The sequence below is a fragment of the Danio rerio genome, chromosome 21 (genome assembly GCF_052040795.2).
Source record: "Danio rerio strain M-AB ecotype USA chromosome 21, GRCz13ab, whole genome shotgun sequence".
In the NCBI taxonomy this organism is placed as follows: Eukaryota; Metazoa; Chordata; class Actinopteri; order Cypriniformes; family Danionidae; genus Danio; species Danio rerio.
The window spans coordinates 32,821,804-32,844,391 of NC_141041.1; the positions used below are offsets into that span (position 1 = coordinate 32,821,804).

Below are 22,588 nucleotides of genomic sequence, written 5' to 3' on the forward strand. Positions count from 1 at the left end.
TTGTGGCAACTCCAGATTAATAAAGGGACTAAGCCAAAGTAAAATGAATGAATGGATGAATGAAGGACTGCAAAAACTTTGAAGCTCAAAATCTCAAAATCATTCAGAATGCAGACAGAACCTTATAAATCCAAGGTGACGATTTGTCATCCTTAGTGTGAACAGACCTTTTGACTTCTTTTAATGGTTCCAGTACTCTCAGATATTCCGTAAGATATTCGTAAGATCTCATTCATTCAATTTAGTATAATTTGCTTATCCGCCAATGACGGTTGGGTTTAGGGGTGGACTTGAATGCCACACCTCCCGTTTAAAATCGTATTTTGTCATACAACTGAACTTTTACAAATTAAAACTCGTTTCCTCGTGAGATCAGGCTGGATATTTAGTTTTAATTTGACTGAAGGTGTTGATAGTAATCGTTTAAGTATCCATCTTCTACACCATATGATTCCCCATGAACTATGCCACTGTCTCACATGCCTTTTTTTTGTGAACACCTCAAAAGGTATTTGCGCAGCCAAAACATTCTGCCTTTCCTATTTAACTTGCTGCTGATTACCTTTCACAGACTGTCGGTCAGAGACGTTGGCTGAGTATCAATAATTCATTGTCTTCTAATTGTGTTTTTTACCTTTAAATGTCAGACTGTACCGTATGAAGGAATGCAGGTGATATTAAGATCAGTGGGCTCATTCATTGATATAAGTGTGTCAGACATCAAGTAGGAAAAGATGAAGAAATCAAAGACTCTTGATAAAACATCTTTATCGCATCTCAAAATGACATATCGTGTCCCATTGCTTTTTTATTTTACTGCTTGAATGGAAAAGAGAACAACCTAGAGGATTTTGCGAACATTTCCATTTTGTTGTCAGTTTTTTTTTTTGTAAGTTTGTTGCTGTTTCTTAAAAAACATGCAAATAGACAGACGTCAGAGCTGTAAATTTTTCGACACAAATACATGCATTTGTTTTTATTCACAAAACCAGCCCATAGTTCTAATCCAATACAAACATTGCTGCTTTTTTTAAAAGATGTAGCTACCGGCAATGTCATGAAAACAAAACAAAATAAAAAGATAAATCTTTTTTTTTTTTTCAGTGCGTTCGATTGAGCCGAGCAAGTGCTGTGGAGGGCTCTGTAAAAATTCAGACCTGTACATTGAGAACAATCATGTGACAATCTGTAATATTACACTTTTAAACATAATATAATGAGAGGTCACATGATATAATCTGACAAAATATAACAGAATGCTGCCAGTACAGTAAAACAAAATGAATATTGATATTTTGGAGCTTCCAGTAGTAACAACCCTACAGAAATGATGTAATTTCATATTTCAATTACATCATCGATAGAGTAGGGTTTATTATGATGCATATTTGTTCATTCAGAAAACTGGGTTTGCAGATTTTGGAATCCCTTAAAAGACAAAACATTGATCAGTTTTCGAAACTATAAATTGAAATCAAACAAAAAACAAACAAACAAAGGAAACGATCATAAAATACAGTTTTTTTTAAGTAAGAACAATGGTCCTAAATTACAATAGTGCTTGCCATTAGCCACTAATTTTAAAATATAGCCGTAAAATTTACATTCTCTACACAAGTACTGTATCTTTCCACACGTGAACAACATTAACACCAAACACAGAAATTTTGTTGATTGTCCACACTGAGTCCGCCATTTCTGTTTGTCAATGAACAGTTCCATGTCTAAGCCACAGACAAAAATCTGTTGGAAAAGGGACAAAAAGGTACCAAAATGGAAACATATAAAAGGGAATGAAAGTTGCCATAGATATTTTTATTTATGTTTAATTTTTGGTTCAAGGAATAAGTAGGTGCATCCATTACTCGTTTGATTCTTTTTTGTATTGTTGTTTAATTGTTCAGCATCTTGTGATGAAGTTTTTTTTTCATAGCTGTATTGTGTTTCTCTTTTTTCTTTTCATGTAGATTGTGTTTGTCAGCCAGTGTTGGTGCCCGAGATGATCCAAGCGAGAGTTGGCATTGCACTTGATGGCAGAGCTTTGGGTGGAGGTCAGAGGTCACAGTCCTACTGGAACCACCGGAACGCCGCGCCCGTCGGCAGCATCACCTTCTTAGAGAAAGAAAAAGAGAAATGGGGGGGTGGGGAAACAAAAATGGCCACATTTAGTAGAATGCAATTTGATTGAAAAACAAATAGGTTAAAGCACCAAGTGTTTCGTGGCTTTAAATCAAGCTAATTAGATACAAGAATTCAAATTTGCATTAAAACTTTGTCTTTGTCTTTCAAGAAAATGGAACAAAACTATTGATGAATAATCCTAAACTACACAGCTTATGTCCAATCTTTACAATTAGAATGATCCACATTTAAATACAAATACTCCATTGCAAATTATTATATACTGGTGTATGAATATGCATCACAAACATCTTTCTTTTTCAAGAAAACGACAAATAAACAAATACTGATGAGTCATCTTGCACTTTACAGGTTTCGTCCAATCAATGCTGTCTGGAATGAGAATGCCCCTCCTCCAAATACCACAACAATATACTGGTGTACAAATACACTTCAATACAGTGGCTTTCTTTTTCAAGAAAATGGAACACAAATACTGATGCTTCATCTTGCATTAGACAGGTTCCGTCCAATCAAATGCTCCCTAGAATGACAGCGTCCCACAATTAAATATGACCACAATTAAGGGTTTCACGATCCTCCAAATCCTCGATTCGATTACATTTTCGATTCTTAAGTCACGATTCGATTTGATTTTCGATTATGAATAATTAATTAATTAATAACGAATTAATTATTTGTAGCCTACCGTTTAAACTACCTGACCTGCATGGTCTTTGTTTTACCCATAACCAAATCATACAGTAAATGAATAAAGGTAAGTTACACACATAATTACCAAAATCTATCTATTGAATTAATCAATCTATTAAAGAAACGTTGGCTAGAATTCTGCATTTTAGGCCTAAATTATAGAGACATATGTTATATATAGCAGATGAACCGAGACTGCATCAGATCGCGAAGCAGATCAATGTTGATGGTTTCCGCACTGACAACTCGAAAGAAAACTGGCCTAACACAACGTATTATGAGAATAAAACATGAAAATATGATCAAATAGTAACTTCGGTCAATTGTCCTAACGGATAAACCGAGATCAGGCTGGATAAACAGCTCTCGGTAATATTTCAGCATGCTTTCACTTTCGCATTTACTGGTAAGAATGACATCTCGCCCTGCTCATCATTCTCTCGTATAAATGGCTATTACACGATCATAACAAACTGTGATATAGCCTGGGTCGTTAGTTCGTTGCATTATTTTGTTTTCTCACTACAATCAATCAGCTTAATAGGGCAGAGACCATCTCATTCAGGCGATCTCGGACTGATTGATTTGGCGCAGATTCGAGCGCAACTGCTGGATATATGCCAAACAAACCGCGTTAACGGGGGAAACAAGACAGATTCCGAAACAAACGTCTATGTGTGAAAGCACCGTAAAATTGTATCTGCACACAATTGACAGACAGTCGCAGCACGCAGCTCTGGCTCGATCTGGCATGCAACAAGGCAGCACTGTACACTGACCCGAGCGTCTCGCACGCTGGCCCCGGGCCATCGGGCAGTCCTTATTGTCGAGCCCTAAAAGTTTAAGCCCTGTCGACGGGTCTCCTGCGTCTGCACAGTTTAACAAGCACTTCAACAAGCCTGTTTTTCCCGCTTGGCAAGCCAAGCTGACGTGACATTGAGGGTGTGGCAGCATCGACGATTCTATTTTTTGATTCGATAATCGAAATTGAGCATAAATTTCGATCGATTTCGATTTAAAATCAAAATCGTGACACCCTTAGCCACAATATACTAATGTACAAATATACATTAAAACAGGGGCTTTCACTTTAAAAAAAAATGGAACTATAAAATACTTATGACCCATAATGCACTTCACAGGTTACGTCCAATCAAATGCTGTCTAGAATGAGAATGCCCCTTCTCCAAATACCACAACAATATACTTGCATACAAATACACTTCAAAACGGAGGCTTTCTCTTTCAAGAAAACGAAACACAAATACTGATGACTCATCTTGCACTAGACAGGTTTCGTCCAATAAAATGTTAACTAGAATGAGAATGCCCCACCTCTAAATATTAACACAATATACTTGTGTACAAATACACATTAAAACAGCTGCTTTTTCCTTTAAGATAAAAGAACACTAATAAAGATGACTCATCTTGCACTAGACAGGTTACGTCCAATCAAATGCTATCTAGAATGAGAATGCCCCACCTCCAAATGCAGCCACAATACACTGGTGTACAAATACACATTAAAGCGGTGATTTTCTCTTTCAAGAAAATGGAACACAAAAACTCATGACTCATCTTGCACTACATAGATTTGCTTCCAGTCAGATGTTATCTAGAATGAGAAAGCCCCACATCCAAATACCACCACAGTATACTTGTGTACAAATAGAAATTAAAACAGCAGCTTTCTCTTTCCAGAAAACGCTAAACACATACTGATGACTCATCTTGCACTACACAGGTTTCGTCCAATCAAATGCTGTCTAGAATGAGAGTGTCCCACTCTCCCACACCTAAAGCCAGCACAATATACTGGTGTACAAATAAACATTAAATCAGCGGCTTTCTCTTTGATGACAATGCAACAAATCTAGAATGAGAATGCCCACCTCCAAATGTTAACACGATATACGGGAGAACATAGACACCTTAAAACACCGACTTTCTCTTTCAAGAAAATGGAACACAAACACAGATGACTCATCTTGCATGACACAGGTTTCATCCAATCAAATGCTGCCTAGAATGAGAGTGTACCACATCCAAATACCACCACAATATACTTGTGTACAAAAACACATTAAAACAGTGGCTTCCTCTTTCAAGAAAAAGAAGATGCTCTTCAGATTGAGAAAGTCCCACCAGCAAAATACAGCATAAACTGATAATCACTCTAACAGGTTTGTCCGATTTGTGATATCAAAGTAGGTATTTCGTCTGACAAAAACCTCTGTAACCATAATTCATCATCCATTCTGCTCTGAGAGTTCATTTGATTGCTTGCATCATTGTATGAGTGATGCACAAAGTAAGTTTAGAGATTTTTTTTACACTATCATATTCTTATGCTGTACTTGAACTGAGTATTTATTGATTGAATTCATATACGTTACCTTGTTTTTATTGCACGCGAGTTGCACTTTGAATTGAGATGTATTTTTTTATGGATCTTTGTAGTGTAAAATGATAATCATTGTAATTTGCACTGACAAAGGAACATTTGTTTATTTTGCAAATATGTTATTTGATTTTTTCCTTTATTTGTGAACATTTCAGTGATTCAAATTTGTAATTGTTTTATTCTTTGCACGTTCATCTGAGCAATCATTTTACTCATTGTCTAATAGAAACACTGTTGGGTTAGCTGACTTTAGTTTAGCATTTACCTTTAAATTCTGAACACAAAAATTGTCTATATAGTACAAATGTGGGGGTGACACAGTGGCTCAGTGGTTAGCACTGTCGCCTCACAGCAAGAAAGTTGCTGGTTTGCGCCCTGGCTGGGTCAGGTGGCATTTCTGTGTGAAGTCAGCATGTTCTCCCCGTTTGCTTGGGTTTTCTCCAGGTGCTTCGGTTTCCCCCACAGTCCATAGACATGTGCTATAGGTGAATTGAATAAACTAAATTGGCCGTGGTGTTTGTGTGTGACGAAGTGTCTTTGGATGTTTCCAAGTACTGGGTTGCAGCTGGAAGGGCATCCACTGTGTAAAACATATGATGGATAAGTTGGTGGTTCATTCTGCTGTGGTGACCCCTGATGAATAAAGTGACTAAGCCAAAGGAGAATGAATGAATGAGTATGAATGTGTGTACTGTATAAGTACTAAATCAAACATAGCCTACTACATTTGTCATGTAGTCACATACATGTGACCAATTGCATTAGCTGTGTTCCTTCACTGCCATTCTCTCTGCTTACATTTTGTCAATAATACAAATTCAGAAACGGTATCTCACCACTTCAAGTGAAAAATCAAAGTTTGTCCTGGATAAAACAACTCATTTTTCAAAGGTCACTTTCTTTCCTTTAGAGGGTGTATGGTCCTTATTTTCTGTCAGAGGAAAGTAAATACAATGAACTGCTGTGGCTGAAAAAGGATATCGCACGACAAACGCCAGAATCAAAGGTAACATTGCAATTTTCCCTTATGGAGAAGTCAATCCCAGGATGCAATGTGATAAGCTAAGTGGCTACGACAGTGGTTGAGGTCTATGGAACATTTCATTTATACAAGGATGTCGGAAATGTTGAGTTTCTACTAGGAAACTTTGACTGGAGGACCCCTACTTCAGATTTCAAGATGGCTGCTCAGCACATCAACAATAAGAAATTGCAATGTATTATTTACTTTTATTTGCTGCACAGAGTACTATCCAACCTCCATCAGTGGACATGATACTATTGAGCAATCGGTGCTAATACAGCTGCTTTTGCTATCAATGGATGCATCCATCAAGGTTTTCCAATCAGTGTCCAGGAACGTGGTCACCTTCAAAACACCAGCTTCCAAGGTAAACAAAACGCAGCAGTAATACTACTCTCTTCACATTTTAACAACAACTACAATCACAAACTATCTGAGCAGGTACCACATTTAATAAATCAACTCAAGCATTCACTGTAAAAAGAGAATAATTACTTGTTGTTTTCACCCCCCTCAAAAAAAATAAAAATAAATAAATAAATACTCGCTAATGGTTCCAAGCCTTCTTGAGGTTCTTTTTTCAGTTAAACACTAAAGGAGATCATTTGAAGTAAGCTGTAAACCTGAAATCATTTACATTTTTATAGTAGGAAAAAAGTACTATGGAAATCAATGGTTTCCGGTTTCCACCATTCTTCAAAATATCTTCTTTTGTGTTTAACAGAAAAACAAACTTGTGAAGGTTTAAAACAAGTAAATAGTAAGTAAACAATGATGGAACTGTACATTTTGGGAGAACTATTGCTTTAAAAGCGACTAGTTGACTTCACTAAAAAGACCAGACTAGAGTTGGAACTAAAACTTGGAACTAAATTAACTTAATTTAATTTTTAAAATGGAAATTTTTTTTAAAAGAAGAAAACGATTCCCATTGCGATAAACTCTCTAAAAAATAATAAACTTTTTTTTGCAATTATAAGTAGCCACACAAGAATTCAATTCAATTCATGGTTATTTCTATAGCACTTTTACAATGAAGATTGTGTCAAACCAGCTTAACATAGAACTTCTAGTAACTTTCAGTCCAGTTTTCAGAGTTGAAATTCAGTTTAGTTCTGTTCAGAGTATTTTTTATTGCTGAAAGTCCAAGCACTGAAGAACAAATCCATCAATGCACAGCACCACAAATCGCGACCAGAATCCTGACCAGAAGAAGAAAGCCTTTCAGAAACTTTTTTTGCCCACTGTTTTACAAAGACTATGAAGTCAGATATACTCTTTGCATACTGCTTGCCTGCCATATTGTAGATAACTATTAATATTCAGAAGCAGGGACAAATATTACTTAACTACAACTAATGATTATGGGTGATTTTAGGTCTTCAGTATCTCCCAATGAAAGTTTCTGTTTCAATAGAAAAGTTTGATCTCAAGTGTTTAACAAGGCTATTAGTGGAGCACTGCCAGCTGATACCAGCACAGATTTGATTAAACAACTATTGGCCGGTTCAATGATGACATTAGCTAATTGCTCACCTGCTGTATGTAAACTATAGTCATTAAAACAGATGATTGTTTTGAAGATGTTTCAATCCTATAGAGTTTTAAACTGATCACACCCAAGCTGATTAGACAAAAGCATTGGATTACTAATTTAAAGACGCAATATGTAATTTTGTATTCACAACAAAAAAAAGTGTAGTTTGATGACACCTTGAGTGAGTGTGGACTCATGGGTGTTTCGTTCATTACGGGACTCCTCTAGAAATCATGTTCATATATGAGATAAGTACACCGAACAAAATGATTGTATTTACTACATTTTTTAAGGTAAGTGGTTGCAAACAATTTATATGGGCGGAATTTAGATAAACAAATTGAATGTAGTAATGTGCAACCTAATTAAGTAACTTAAAAGTAATGTGCAACTTAATTTGTTTGTTTAAATACATGCCATATAAATTGTTTGCAAACACTTACCTTAAAAAGTTGAGTAAATCCAATGAATCATTGTTTTTAGTATATCAAAAATTGTATTATCATGGCAGTATTAAGCAGACTAAAGCTGAAAGCCACAGCAGAGCTTATATAATGCCACTGTTGGCACAGTCACTTCTGGTTCTCCTGGTCATGATCAGAGAAGAAGCGCTGTTTTATCACATTAATCATATTTTAGGGTTCTTATAACGCTCACCAGCCTGATTTCACCAAGTAGGACATGTTCCTGTATTAACATCTATGTTGGTTCTAGAACAACATTCCAATCAGACAATCAGAATTAAGAGACATGTTTACCGTTCAGACTTACAGTTCGGTTTATGCACTTCTACATGATTGTAATCTAATCATTATTTCTCTCTGATTTGGGGAATAATTTACAGTTATGGTTGAATTTAGGCATAGGGAATAGGTGTGGATTACATTTTCCAACAAAAATAATGTTTCAGGATCAGCATAGATGGTTATCTAGGACCGCATTGTACTTGACAAAATCATGAAGTGCTAGTACATGGTCCTTGCCACTACTTATAGCTACATTTGAACATTCTTCAAAACATTTGGTATAATGTAAGTGCTTCAAAATCATAGGACAAAAAGAGCTAGATAAATTAACGTTACGTCTAAATCAGCTACAAGTATGTTAGATCCCATTTTTAACATAATTACTAAAAGAGTTACTACTTATAGTAGGAGAACTGCTTCTTAATGTTATCAATTCTTTTTTATCTTTAGGTCATGCAAACCCTTTCAAGATAGCTGTTATTAAGCCTCTTATTATGAAACCACAACTTGATCCCAGCAACTTAGCTAATTAAAGGCCCATTTCAAATCTTCTATTTATGTCTAAAATATTAGAAAGGGTTGTGTCTGCCCAATTATGCTCCCTAATATGGTTGAACAGTGTTTTTTTGTAAATACAGTTGAAACCAGAAGTGTACATACACTGTATAAAAAAGCACATAACAGTTTAAAAAAGTCAGATGTTAATGTGACTAAACTTTTTCTTTTTTAGGTAAGTTAGGATTATCAAACTCGTTTCTGTTATGCTTAATAGCAGAATAATGAGAGATTTTTTTTTTTTTTGAGAAATTGTTATAACTTTTCTTAAAGTCAATTTTACATGCAATAAGATTATGATGCCTTTAAAAAAGCTGAGATGGTGTTAAGGATTTGGAAGTTTTTGATTGGCTAATTGACAACATTTGAGTTAATTGGAGGCACAACTGTAGAATAGCATTTAAGGAAAACCTCAAACACACAGCTTCCTTGTGTGACAACATGGGAAAATCAACAAGCCAGAATCAAAAAAAAAAAAAAGCCACATTACAATCTGCTAAATTACACTAGGAAATAAGAATAATTTTTGGAGAATGGGATGTCCCGTAATCTGATAGAACTACGATTGAACTGTTTGGTCATAATGACCAGTGTTACATTTGGAGGACAAAGGGGAAAGCTTACAGTAACACCATCCCAACTGTAAAGTATGGGGGTGGCAGCATCATATATGCCACTTCACAGCATCGATGGCATCATGAAAGAACATTATGTAGAAATACTGAAGCAACATCTCAAAACTTCAGCCAGGAACATAAAACATGGCCCCAAATGGGTCTTCCCAACAGACCATGACCCTAAGCATACTGCCAAATTAGGTAAAATGTGCTTTAAAGACAACAGAGTGAATTTTTTAGAGTGGCCATCACAAAGCCCAGAGCTCAATCCAATAGAAAATTTGTGGGCTGAGTTAAAAAAGCTTGTGCGAGCAAAACAGCCAACAAATCTGACTCAGTTACACCAGTTCTTTTAAGGAGGAATGGGCCAAAATACATTCAAACTATTGTGAGAAGCTAGCTTGTGGAAGGATACCCAAAACATTTGACCAAAGTTATACAGTTTAAAAGCAAAGCTGAAAAAATACCAAGGAAATGTATGTAAACTTTTGATTGTCTAGAAATTAATACAAAATTTTTTAAAAATTCTCTCATTATTCTGGTATTTAGCAAGTATGATAGTATGATTTACCATCAGACATTTCTGAAAAAGTGGTTATGTTTCTTTTTTTAGAGTGTATGTAAACTTGTTTCAACTGTTCATATACAGCTCCTAAACCTTTCTGAATTTGATTGTTATGGAATAATGTGCACCTTTTGTAAAGCTACTTTGGAACAAAAAAAAAAAGCTTTACACATAAAACTGAATTGAATTGAATTAAGTCAGAAAAATATATAAAACTGTTCTAGTGATTTTTGTTTTTTAGATATTTAAAAAAAAAAATTTAGCTCAAAAAACACCCAATGTGTATTATCGGCTGACATGTTGCTGCATCTCTACAAGCAAAGAGCTTATGTATGAACAAAATCACATGATTTCATTCTAAATTTCATCCCACTTCCTGCAGACACATTTTTCTCTAAAGCATTTCTAATAAAAAAATCCCCAAATCGACAGACTTTGGTTTGTTTTGCATCCTTCCGCTCTCCTCTGCGGCCGTTGTGATTCATCTAATTCTTCCTTCTCCCCGTTTCGCTCCCTGCTCTGTCTTTCCTGCCCCCTCCTCCTCTCCAGCCATGGGCCATGGCCCTGGCTCCACGTGAAAGCCGATACGCCACATTCATTATTTAGTCACCACGCAGTCACGTCGAGCGCCCACCACACTGCTCTCGCTACGGCCTCTTTATATCTCGCTCTCTCTCTGTCTTCTCTCAGTGCTGCGCGTCTGTCGGGTTGGCGTCCGCGGCAGGACTCAGGTGGGCGCTGAGATCGGGCCAGCTGAGGAAAAGCAAGAAGCCTTGTGAGGCAACGTTGAGGTTGAAGCTCAGGCATTGCTGTGTTCATACTGCGGCACAAAATCTGGCCAAAGCCATGGGCGCAAACACATCCCTGCTCACATGATCACTTGTGCACCACTAGCCCACACACACTCAGTATCACTGAAGCGGCCCTGGACAAGACAAAGTAAGACCAACATGTTTCAAACACTCAAAGAACATGTAGAGATAGATGATTTATTAACTAAAGTGTTCCACAACATAAGCTGGACACATGTTAACTTTGAGCTCTTCAATGGTTTAGTGCTTCTTCATGTAATATTTAAATACAGCTATTAGATGGAGTTCTTGAATTAGAAAGCAAGTTTTCAGAGGTTATTTTCATTAGGGTGTATGCAACTTGTTAAAATACATCAAATTTACCAAACTCTAACATACCAAACTCTTTAGACTAAGAAAGAATACAGCATTTTAGTGGCTGAAACTGAAGACATTCCTGTCCGCTTGTTAAGTCGTGATGTATGAAATGCTGTTTCCGTGTCCAAGCAGCTGCTCATTTAAATTGAGAAAATATTCAGAATATTTTATTTAGTTATATCACAGATTAAAGTGAACTTTACATAAGATCATGGTGTACAAAACAGTCTCTAGACTTACTGCCTCACAAACACCATTATTTTAAAAGTTTTAAAAAATTGATCACTTTCTGGCCATAGGATATTCGGCATGGATTTTTATGTTGCGATCGTGATTTTCGAAATACAGCGCTTTGTAAATGTTTATTATCACCATATGTTGAGTCTTACCATACAGTTTGATACAGCGATTTAACCTTGAATCCACTTCGTGTGACGTCACACTTAACAAGTGGATAATGCATTGTTAACCTCAGTTAATAAAGTATCCAAGATCATATAAACTTCATTCAATGTCCAAATATTCAATATCCTGTATAGAAATAAACTAATGTATTGTATGACTTTATTTATTAAAAATATAATAAAAACAGTAATATTGTGAGACACTATTACAGTTAAAATAACTGTTTCTATTTACATTTATTTGAAATGGTCATTTATAAGCAGAATTTTCTCCATCGTTACTCCAGTTTTTGGAGTCATGATCCCTCAGATTCATAAATGCTGATTTGTTGATCAAGAAATATGAATATATTTATATTTTATAATATATTTAATGCTTTCTTGCAGAATAAAATTGATAAATTAAGTATATATAATAATAAATATATTAAAACGAAGTATTAGGTGACGCAGTGGCACGGTAGCTAGTGCTGTCGCCTCACAGCAAGAGGGTCGTTGGTTTGAGCCTGGCTGGGTCAGTTGGAGTTTCTGTGTGGAGTTTGCATGTTCTCCCCGCATTCGCGTGGGTTTGCTTTGGTTGCTCCGGTTTCCCCCACAGTCCAAAGACATGCGGTACAGGTGAATTGGGTAAAGTAAATTGTTCATAGTGTATGTGTGTGAATGAAAGTGTGTCTGTGTTTCCCAGTGTTGGATTGCGGCTGTAAGAGTATCCGCTGCATAAAACATGTGCTGGATAAGTTGGCGGTTCATTCTGCTGTGGCGACCCCAAATTAATAAAAGGACTAAGCCGAAAAAAAATTAATGAATGAATTACTAAGTATTAATAAAAGTGTTAATATTAATATATTAATAGTATTACAGTTTTTCTCAGTAACTTTGGTCCATTTCTCAGATCAGAAAATTGAAATTCTCAAAACGATCTGTTCCATCTTCACATTATTGTGTCAGTTGTGCACATCAAAAAGCAGTTTCTCATTTCTTTGAACAATTTGCAAAATGCTTTTGTACATCCCTGCCATTGATTATGTGTTATTTTCTGATCTTTCCTACATTATCAACTGCTTATGTCATGTTGATCAAAATTGATTATTTTGGTCTCTGTTGAATAGTCTCACCCCCAACAACATTTAATCATTTGTTCATGGCATAAGTCTTAACATGCAAAATGGCTGAACAAGTTGTCATAATATTTAGTCATAATGCATTGTCCTATACATTTCCATTAGACCTTTTTCCTAAATCTGAATACAATTGGTAATTTTTTTTCCCAGGTGAATCCTGACTTCTTCTAATGATGGTGCATCTCAAAGGAGATTCTTATGTTCACATTTTTATTTTTGCTAAGTTTTTATTTGTGTTATGCAGTGCTGTCTTTTCCTTTCTGTATCACAATGACATAATCTGTCAAAAAAGTACAGTACAATTTTTTATTTTATTTTTTTTGCCATAGTTTACATTAGACCACCCCTCCAGAGCACACTATTATATTGACAACATGACTAAGTGATCAGATTGTTTTGTCCGTATACTATGACACAAGGACTTTTCATTCTGATGGCACTGACACATTCATTGACACAGAAATTTCATTTCGAGAGATGAACTAAGGATTTTGAGAATGAGACTGGCTTTTGCCTGAAATCCATGGTGTTTTGCTATTTGTACACATTGCTTTGAAAAATGCACTTACTGTTTTGCTGATCTGAGAAATGTACCAAAGAGACTGAGGAAAAACAGTAATGTACAGTCAAAGTCAGAATTATTAGCCCCCTTTTTATTTTTTTTTATTTTTTTAATTTTTTCCAAAATTATGTTTAACAGAGCAAAGAATTTTTCACAGTATGTCTGATGATATATGTCTGATGATATTTACTTCTGGTTAAAGTCTTATTTGTTTTATTTTAGCCGGAATGAAAGCAGTTTTTAATTAAAGAAAAAAAAAAAACATTTTAAGGTCAAAATTATTAGCCCCTTTAAGCTATTTTTTTTCAATTGTCTACAGAACAAACCATCGTTATGCAATAACTTGCGTAATTCCTCTAACCTGCCTAGTTAACTTAATAAACCTAATTAGGCCTTTAAATGTCACTTTTAGCTGTATGTAATTGTCTAGAAAAATATCTAGTCAAATATTGTTTACTGTCGTCATGGCAAAGAGAAAATAAATCCATTATTAGAAATGAGTTATTAAAACTATAATGTTTGGAATTGTGTTGAAAACATCTCTCTGTTGAACAGAAATTGGGGAAAAATAAACAAGGGGCCAAAAAGTCTGGGGGGCTTATAATTTTGACTCCAACTGTATATGTATATGTTTATTTCTAAACTTTGGAGTATATTATCATTACTATTTATTATTATTCATTTATAAATTAGTAATATTAGAGAAGTATGAAGAAGAAATTAATTCTCGTGTTAAGACTTCATAATATAGAGGACAAAGCCTCCCAAAACATAAAATACATAATAATAATTTAAAATACATAATAGTTAAATAGCAAAACGGACGGACGGACGGACGAACAGACAGACATAGATAGATAGATAGATAGATAGATAGATAGATAGATAGATAGATAGATAGATAGATAGATAGATAGATAGATAGATAGATAGATAGATAGATAGATAGATAGATCTGTTTACAAATGTATGTCCCTCAACTGTGTCCCCTTTGTTTAAATAATTATCATATTTATGTATTTCTTTGCTTATTCATTTTTATTTATCTTTTTATTCATTTATTTTATTATTATGTTTCTTAAGACTTTGTATTTATTTGCATATTCATCTGTAGTTTTTATTTAACTTTTGTCCTTAATAAATATTTACATTGTTTCATGCAGCACTTCCTCCTCCTGCTCAGTTTACACACTGAAAATTCAAGTAAATACTAATTTCGCAACAACAATACAATCACGTGAAATCACAACACTATAGGTTCACACACGAGCCCCTGAGAATTCACTAGCTCTGACCTTTAACTAGTAACTAACCCGCAAGAACTGACCCTTATGCCCAATCCTCTTTCACAGACCAGCCCACAGGCAACCACTGCGACGCCTGACCCGTGACCTTTAACCCCAGCTCTGTCCAAACAGCAGACCCTAACAAGGAGGTGACTCTTTTCGGCAAGGTCATCATTCCAGCAAGGTGTCAACCAGAAGACCCACATCTTAATCTGTGTTTATTGATTTTCCTATGAATAAGTTACCGCTGCGATGTGCTGAGGGCTCAGTTTCCACAGGTCAGTGATACGATGGCGCTCTGTTACTGACCTAAGGGGACAGGAGAGCACAGTTTCACTTCTTCCGCTCGATAGTCTGAGCTAAAAATTCTGGACTGAAGGTTAAATTAAACTAGACGAATTTGATGGGAGAGCTTTGATGCTGGCTTGGCAGTGATAGCATGAATTTGTTAGTTGTTAGCATGTTTTTACACTGAACTGTCATGTTGTTAGCAAGAATTGACATGTTTAGGACTATGCTAGAAAGTCACAAACTAAAGTCACACTGCAGAGTGGTCTCTGAAATCTTCTGACGCTGCCAGATCTTCATCGGAGGGAAGATTTGATCGCAACGGGCATTAAGCGTATGTCGGTAAACATGTCAAACCAACGATCAAAGACCACAGATTTTAGCCTAGGATTACATTATCTTTTAGGAAATCAGAATTTTTTTCAGACGACCAAATAGTGGCTGAAATCACACAGTGTGAGCAGGGCAGGATGTTTCTAGGATATATAGAATGTTTTAGCAGATGGATATTTAGCATACTATGCTAATAGAGAAGAATATGTTGCTAGCATGCTAGCGGTGTATTTTTTGTATTGAATAGCTACTTTATAACTACTGTCCAAAATAAAATAAGTCTACGTTTTTATTAGATGGCTAATGCTAGCATGTTTCCCGAATGATTTAGCTAATTTTGTGTAAAAAGGTTTCTAACATATTTACAATTTTGCTAACATGTTTCAATATTGTTTCCATTAAAACCATATTGTTAACATTTCAGTTGTTAATGCTAACATGTTGACTGCATGCTTCTCTAATCTTAGCTGCTTTAAAATGTGTTAACAACATGCTAATAACAAGTTGCTATCACAAATGAACATGTTTTAACATTATGCTAGCATGTCTAAGCATGATTCTAGAATGTTTCTTACGGCTAACATGTTGCTCGCAAGTTTATAGTGTTCACCATTTAAAAACTTTATGCTTGCATGATTTAACATGTCATAGCTGTTGCTGCTGGCATGTTAGCTAGACTAAATTAACATGTTTTTACTAATGTATACAACACAGGTTCACTCTGAAAACGTAGCCCTATTTTTACATTTCTGGAGATCAGGATTTATGTAGCCAGAAGTACGTAAGGCTGCATTTAATTTTTAAAACAAACGCCACAGGGCGGTATGCCACCGCTCTTTTTCGCGCTTACCAGTTGACTGCATACTGCCGTATGGAGGGCTTTCCTGCTGTTACCAGTTTCTTCAGTTAGCTCGCCATGTACGTCGGTGGATTTGATACGCAGAGAGGAGCCGACCACGAGCTGACCACAAGTCCAGCAAAGAATGGTTCCAGAAATCGGGTAAATAAACAAATGAATAAGATCTGAAAACATGGTACAAATCAGGCAAAGGCTTCTCATTTTGTTTATTGCTTTTGAAAATTGTCGGTTGGGTTTAGGAAAGTGGATGGGCAGGTCAATCTGTGTTTTTAAAAAAACTGTTGGTTGGGTTTAGGGAGGGGGTGTGTCAGTCGATCAGCCAGTCAGTCAATCAGCCAGTGAGTCAGTCAACAGAGGTCTCTGGTGGATTTATGCGAGAACGGCGGGTGCGAATGGCACTTGCAAGAGAAATTTGAGATTTCAAAAAAGCGTACACAGTGACCTCTGGTGGATTTGCAAAAACAAAAACGGCAAAACAAACGTAGCTCCTGGGACATATATTACGGTTTTCAGAAATCTATATAGAGGTACGTTTTCAGAATGAGCCTGGGTTGTTCCACTGTATCAACCCCTGATAAATGAAGGAACTACGCAGAAGGAAAATAAATTAATAAAAATAAAATAAGTATAAAAAGGTATATGGTTAACATGGAAACTTTTCTCAACTTCTAGTTTGACTAAAATCTAAAACAATTGAAAAATCAAAAAAAAAAAAAATCTAAGCAACTAAATTAAATAGAATAGAACATTATATAATATCAATAATCAAAAACTGCAAAAAAATGAACCTCCAGGGATTTATTTTGCGATCTCCAGAAATGTATATAGCGGTAAGTTTTCAGAATGAGCCTGGGTTAGATGTATAGCGCAGTTAACATGAATTAGAAATTTGCTATATATACATATAGCATATTACTAGCATGTATTAAAATGTTCCTAGAGCTTACATAGAGATCCTAGAATGCTTTAACTGTCCTGGGTTATTTCTAGGCTTAGCTATGATAGATAGCTTGATAGGTGAAGGTTTAAAGGTCTTGAACCGGTTATATATATGTTAAATACACTGTAAGAGTTAAAGTTTTAAAGTTTTTAGATTTTTTGTAGCTTTGATCGTTGTTTTTTTTTTGTTTTTTGTTATTGCTAATCTAACATAAAATTTCAAGTTCCAACCAGATATCTTTAGTGTTTATTTCACTGAAACATAACAAGAAGCCATTATTGATGAATTCACAGCAAAAACAACTGTATGGTGACAAGCAAGCAATAATATGATGTTTCTCTGTGTGATCTACTATAAGATTTCAACCCTTTAGGCCTCTTCTTTCTAAAAGCATCCAAGCCGATCTGCCTGTTGCTTTCAGTGTCTGTATGTCTTTGCAGCAGCCCTGCGGTCATGTGTACCTTTGGTTGTGTCTGTGTGCGTGCGCGTGAATGTGAAAGTGTGTGTGGTGTCAGATAGAGGTGCAAGTTGGCAGCTTCTCTCTGTGTGCTCATACCAAGACGAGACCATCTCCCCCTTTCAGAGCACTGATATCACCATCTTCTTAAATCAAGCCTACATTTGACCGGCATTAGACACAAACACACACACATACACATATATTTAGCTGTTATGTAAATAGGGACATTGCATAGATCTCTTTTGCTTTGATATACAGCAAGCTAAAAAAGCAAAACTAAGCCAACCTGCCACAATAACCATAACAAAGTATGTCAGCAATAAATAAGACAAAGTAGATGAGGAAATAATAAATGAATTGTAAGTAAATGTTAATTTTATGTCATTTTAAATGTTTTGTTTTACCCCTTAAATTAGGTGACAATTAGATGATAACAAAATTATTACAATAGAAATGAGGACACATTTCAGTTGTTTTGCATAAACGTGGTTCTAATTAAGCTGTGAAAATCATTTTGCCAGGTATTAATTGTGATGTGTTAATTATATCATTATCAGTCAAAAATATCAAGCTGTTTTATATGATTGAATCAACTTGACAACATGAGATTACACTGATGAAAGATGTTGTTTAGATTTTAATATGTATAAACAGCTTTTTTACCCATTACCTTTAACAGGTGTATAGAGCAATTATAATATTGTAGTTTTTCAATTATCGTCCTTTTTCATTTCAATGTTAAGGTTTTAGTAATGTATCTATTTGTGTGTCACTTTTATTTGAACTAATTTGATTAAATGTTTTTATTTTATTCTTTATTTATATTATATAATATAAATAAATTGTATTTAGTTGCTTAGAAGTATTTTTTTAGATTTTCTTTTGATTTAGATTGTTTTAGATTCTAGTAAAATAAGAGGAAGTTAAGAAAAGTTTCCATGTTAACAGTATTTCTTTTAATAATTTAATTAATACAATTTTGACTGCACAGTGGTGCAGAGGGTAGCACATTCGCCTCACAGCAAGAAGAAGGTCACTGGGTTAGTTGGCGTTTCTGTGTGGAGTTTGCATGTTCTCCCCATGTTCGCGCGCGTTTCCTCCGGGTGCTCCAGTTTCCCCCACAAGTCAAGACATTTGGTATAGGTGAATTGGGTAAGCTAAATTGTCCGTAGTGTATGTGTGTGAATGAGTATGTAGGGATGCTTCCCTGTGATGGGTTGCCGCTGGAAGGGAATCCACTGCATAAAACATATACTGGATAAGTTGGCGGTTCATTCCACTGTGGCAACCACAGATTAATAAAGGGACTACGCTGAAAAGAAAATGAATTAATGAATTAATTATTTTATTTTATTTTCCTTTGGCTTAGTCCCTTTATTTATCAGGGGTTGCCACAGTGGAATGACACAGGCTCATTTTGTAAACGTAATGCTATATACATTTCAGGAGAGCACGAAATACATCCCAGAAGCAGTTTTTTTGGAGTTTTTGTTTTTGTAAATCCACCAGAGGCCGCTGTGTGTGATTTTTCAGTTCTCAAATTTCTGTTGCGAGTGTCATTTGCACATGCTGTTCTCGCATAAATCCACCAGAGGCAGCTGTTGACTGACTGACTAAGCAATCGACTGACCCACGCTCCTCCTCCCCTAAACCCAACCAATAGTGTTTTCAAAAGCACTGATTTAAAACAACAGTTTTAAAAAGCAATCCAGAAAAAGAAAAGCCCTTGCCTGATTTTACCACGTTTTCAGATTATACCATATTCTCACCTATACACTCTCGCATACCACCTATACACTCTCGCATTTACATGCATGCATTACAGCCAATTTACCTATAGCGCATGTCTTTGCATGACTCTGGGGGAATCCGGAGTACCCAGAGGAAAGGCAGAACATGCAAACTCCACACAGAAATGCCAACTGACCCAGCTGGGGCTCAAACCAGTGACTATCTTGCTGTAAGACGACAGTGCTAACCACTGAGCCACCGTGCTGCATTTTTAAATTTTATTTTACTTAATGAAATTCTGTTACAGAGTAACCCTAAGCCAGAAAATGTCAAATAAATACATCACCTAACTAAAAAAATAATTATGAATCAGTTGAACTTTATTGGGTTTCAGATTTTTAGTATTAGTTAAACTGTTTGAATATTCTAGTTTTTATTCTAATTTTTGCATTTTTAATTCACCAAAATTGTCAGTGAGCTGATATTCCAGTCTGACAAGCAAAGAAATGAGTAAAACTCCAACTGCCAATCAGCCAAACAGACCTTAGAAGACTAGTCGACCAGCTTAGCCTCAGTCCATTCATTCATTTTCTTTCGGCTTACTCCCTCTATTCATCAGGGGTCGCCACAGCGGAATGAGCCACCAACTTATCCAGCATATGTTTTTACACAGTGGATACCCCTCCAGCTGCAACCTATTACTGGGAAACATCCATACAATCTCAATTACAAACATACACTAAGACCAATTTAGTTTATCTAATTTACTTAGCACATGTCTTTGGACTGTGGGGGAAACCAGAGCACCAGAGTAAATCGACATAAACACGAAAAGAACATGCAAACCACACAGAAATGCCAATTGACCCAGCCAGGACTCGAATAAGCGACCTTCCTGCTGTGAGGTGACAGCGCTAACCACTGAGCCACCGTTTCAGCCAGCGTAGTCTTTTTTTGTTTTGTTTAATAAAACAAACATAAAATGAAAATTCCTTCAGCACTAGACCCTAACATTCATCATCAAGAAAATGTATGCGTAAACACACCGACACTTTTTAAGACTCAAAATACAAATGAATGAAATGTAATTATCATAAATCCTCACAGACACTTATGCTAACACATGCTAACAAGCAAGTGTGCATTACAGCTGAAATAAACAAACAAACAAGCATCTCCACGCAGATGAACGTGAGCGTCAGTAGGACGAGACTCACGCTTCTAATTCTCCAGTGCTTCTTTTATTTCCATTCAGACGCAGGCTTCCTAAAATAATTCCCCACATCTCCAGTCAGTGAGGTGTGAGGTGGCGAAGGCCTGGACTCCCCCCTCACTCGCCCCTGTGTTTTTATGGCTCTCTCTGAGACGCCAGCAATGCACCGTGAAAGCTGAAAACACCCAGTGCTGCAGGATCACTGCCTGCCTGTGCCCTCGCTCTCAAACAAACACACACACAACATACTTTACCACACACACACACACACAAAATACAACCAGTAAACACTCAGTTCGATAGAAGTTCACTGCAAGTGCTGAGGACAGAAAGCCATGTAAAATATATCTATTAATTAACACTTTCCGTATTTTGTGATTCGCAGGTGGTGTTTTCCAGTTATTTAAAGTTGTGAATTGCATTATTGGAGCTTAATCTCTGCTCTGTCGACTTTTGGTGTTGAAAATTCAAAGCCCCAGTTTAACAAAGTGACTTTTATTTTAGTAGTTTGAAATAATATAATATATAAGAAATAATATATAGAGAAATGAGTCTGTAAGATAACAGAAATGTACTGACAGTTTATAACAAGGCTTTTGTAGAGTAATACAACAACAATACAGACAATTTATCACTTTGAACTGTTAAAAATGTTAATAAAAGTCACCTTTTCAAACTTTTCAGGGTCCTATAATGCAATTCAAAAGCATATGTAAATAAAAATAATAATAAACAAAATAAAAATATGATTCACAAAATATTGAAGAGTAGCTAATTTCTGAATTATTTTACAGTGTTGGTCATTCTGTGGGAAGCTGACTAACCTAGTTAGCCTTGAGGGTTAAGTTAGTTAAGTATTCCACAGACTCAATAGTCTTATAATAGCAATGAGTTACTAAGCAGATTAAATTACTAAATGATCAAGTTTCAATTGCAGTTTAAGTTAAGTAGGAATATAACGCTAGAAAATACACTCACCGGCCACTTTATTAAGTTCACCTGTATAACTGCTTGTTAATGCAAATTTCTAATCAGCCAATCACATGGCAGCAACCTAATGCATTTAGGCATGTAAACATGGTCAGGGCGATCTGCTGCAGTTCAAACCGAGCATCAGAATGGGGAAGAAAGGTGATTTAAGTGACTTTGAATGTGGCATGGTTGTTGATGCCATACAGGCTGGTCTGAGTATTTCAGAAACTGCTGATCTACTGGGATTTTCACACATAACTATCTCTATAGTCATGGTCTGAAAAAGATAAAATATCTAGTGAGCGGCAGTTCTATGGGTGCAAATTCCTTGTTGATGACAGAAGTCAGAGGAGAATGGCCAGACTGGTTCGAGCTAACAGAAAGGCAACAGTAACTAACCAGCAAATCTCATTAAAAAGAGATTTTTTTTTTAAAAACTCATTGCATAATGGTGTGGGGGATATTTTCTAGGCACACTTTTGGCCTATTAGTACCAAATGTGCATCATGTTAACGCCTTAGCCTACCTGAGTATTGTTGCTGACCCTGCGCGATGCTATCATGTCAATATAGACCAACCCGGTACTAGTAAAGTGTACATAATCAAGTGGCTGGTGAGGGTAAATTTTATATAAAAAACTCGCATGTTCTGGTTAAATTGGTTACAAAACACATGGTCACAGATAGTCTAATAGTGATGAGATGAGCTTAACTCTAAATGATAAATCTGTACCAGCAGAGTCTTTAACAGTGAGTCTGCAAGATGCTTGCTGGTTAAGAATTCCATGCTTATAAACAGAATACTATGTTCTATAGGGATGCAGTCAGTGTCTTTTTACGAAACTTTACTGGTGAAACTTCTCAGACTATGAGGAACTTGCTGACCTTGTTAAGACTCCAAGTTGTAATAATGGTGATGAGTTATTAGGGAGATTAAACTCTAAAACTGTACTGGTGTAGTTGGA

General features: G+C 35.9%; 1 protein-coding gene across 7 annotated transcripts in view; it reads right to left on the bottom strand.

Annotated features, from left to right (window-relative positions):
* Positions 1 to 751: 751 nt before the first annotated feature.
* The window catches only part of cxxc5a (CXXC finger protein 5a), a 51,241-nt gene continuing 29,404 nt past the window's right edge, over positions 752 to 22,588 (bottom strand). For 4 of the 7 annotated variants that reach the window (XR_015520414.1, XM_087301647.1, XM_087301649.1 and 1 more), the window contains exon 3: positions 752 to 2,109. Coding sequence is in view for 6 of the 7 variants with exons in the window: in XM_087301647.1 (XP_087157773.1) it covers positions 2,068 to 2,109 (42 nt within the window). In the remaining variant the exon portion in view is untranslated. Of the gene's footprint in view, positions 2,113 to 22,588 lie in introns of all 7 variants that reach the window. The other 3 variants (XM_087301644.1, XM_087301646.1, XM_087301645.1) reach the window with 1 other exon arrangement.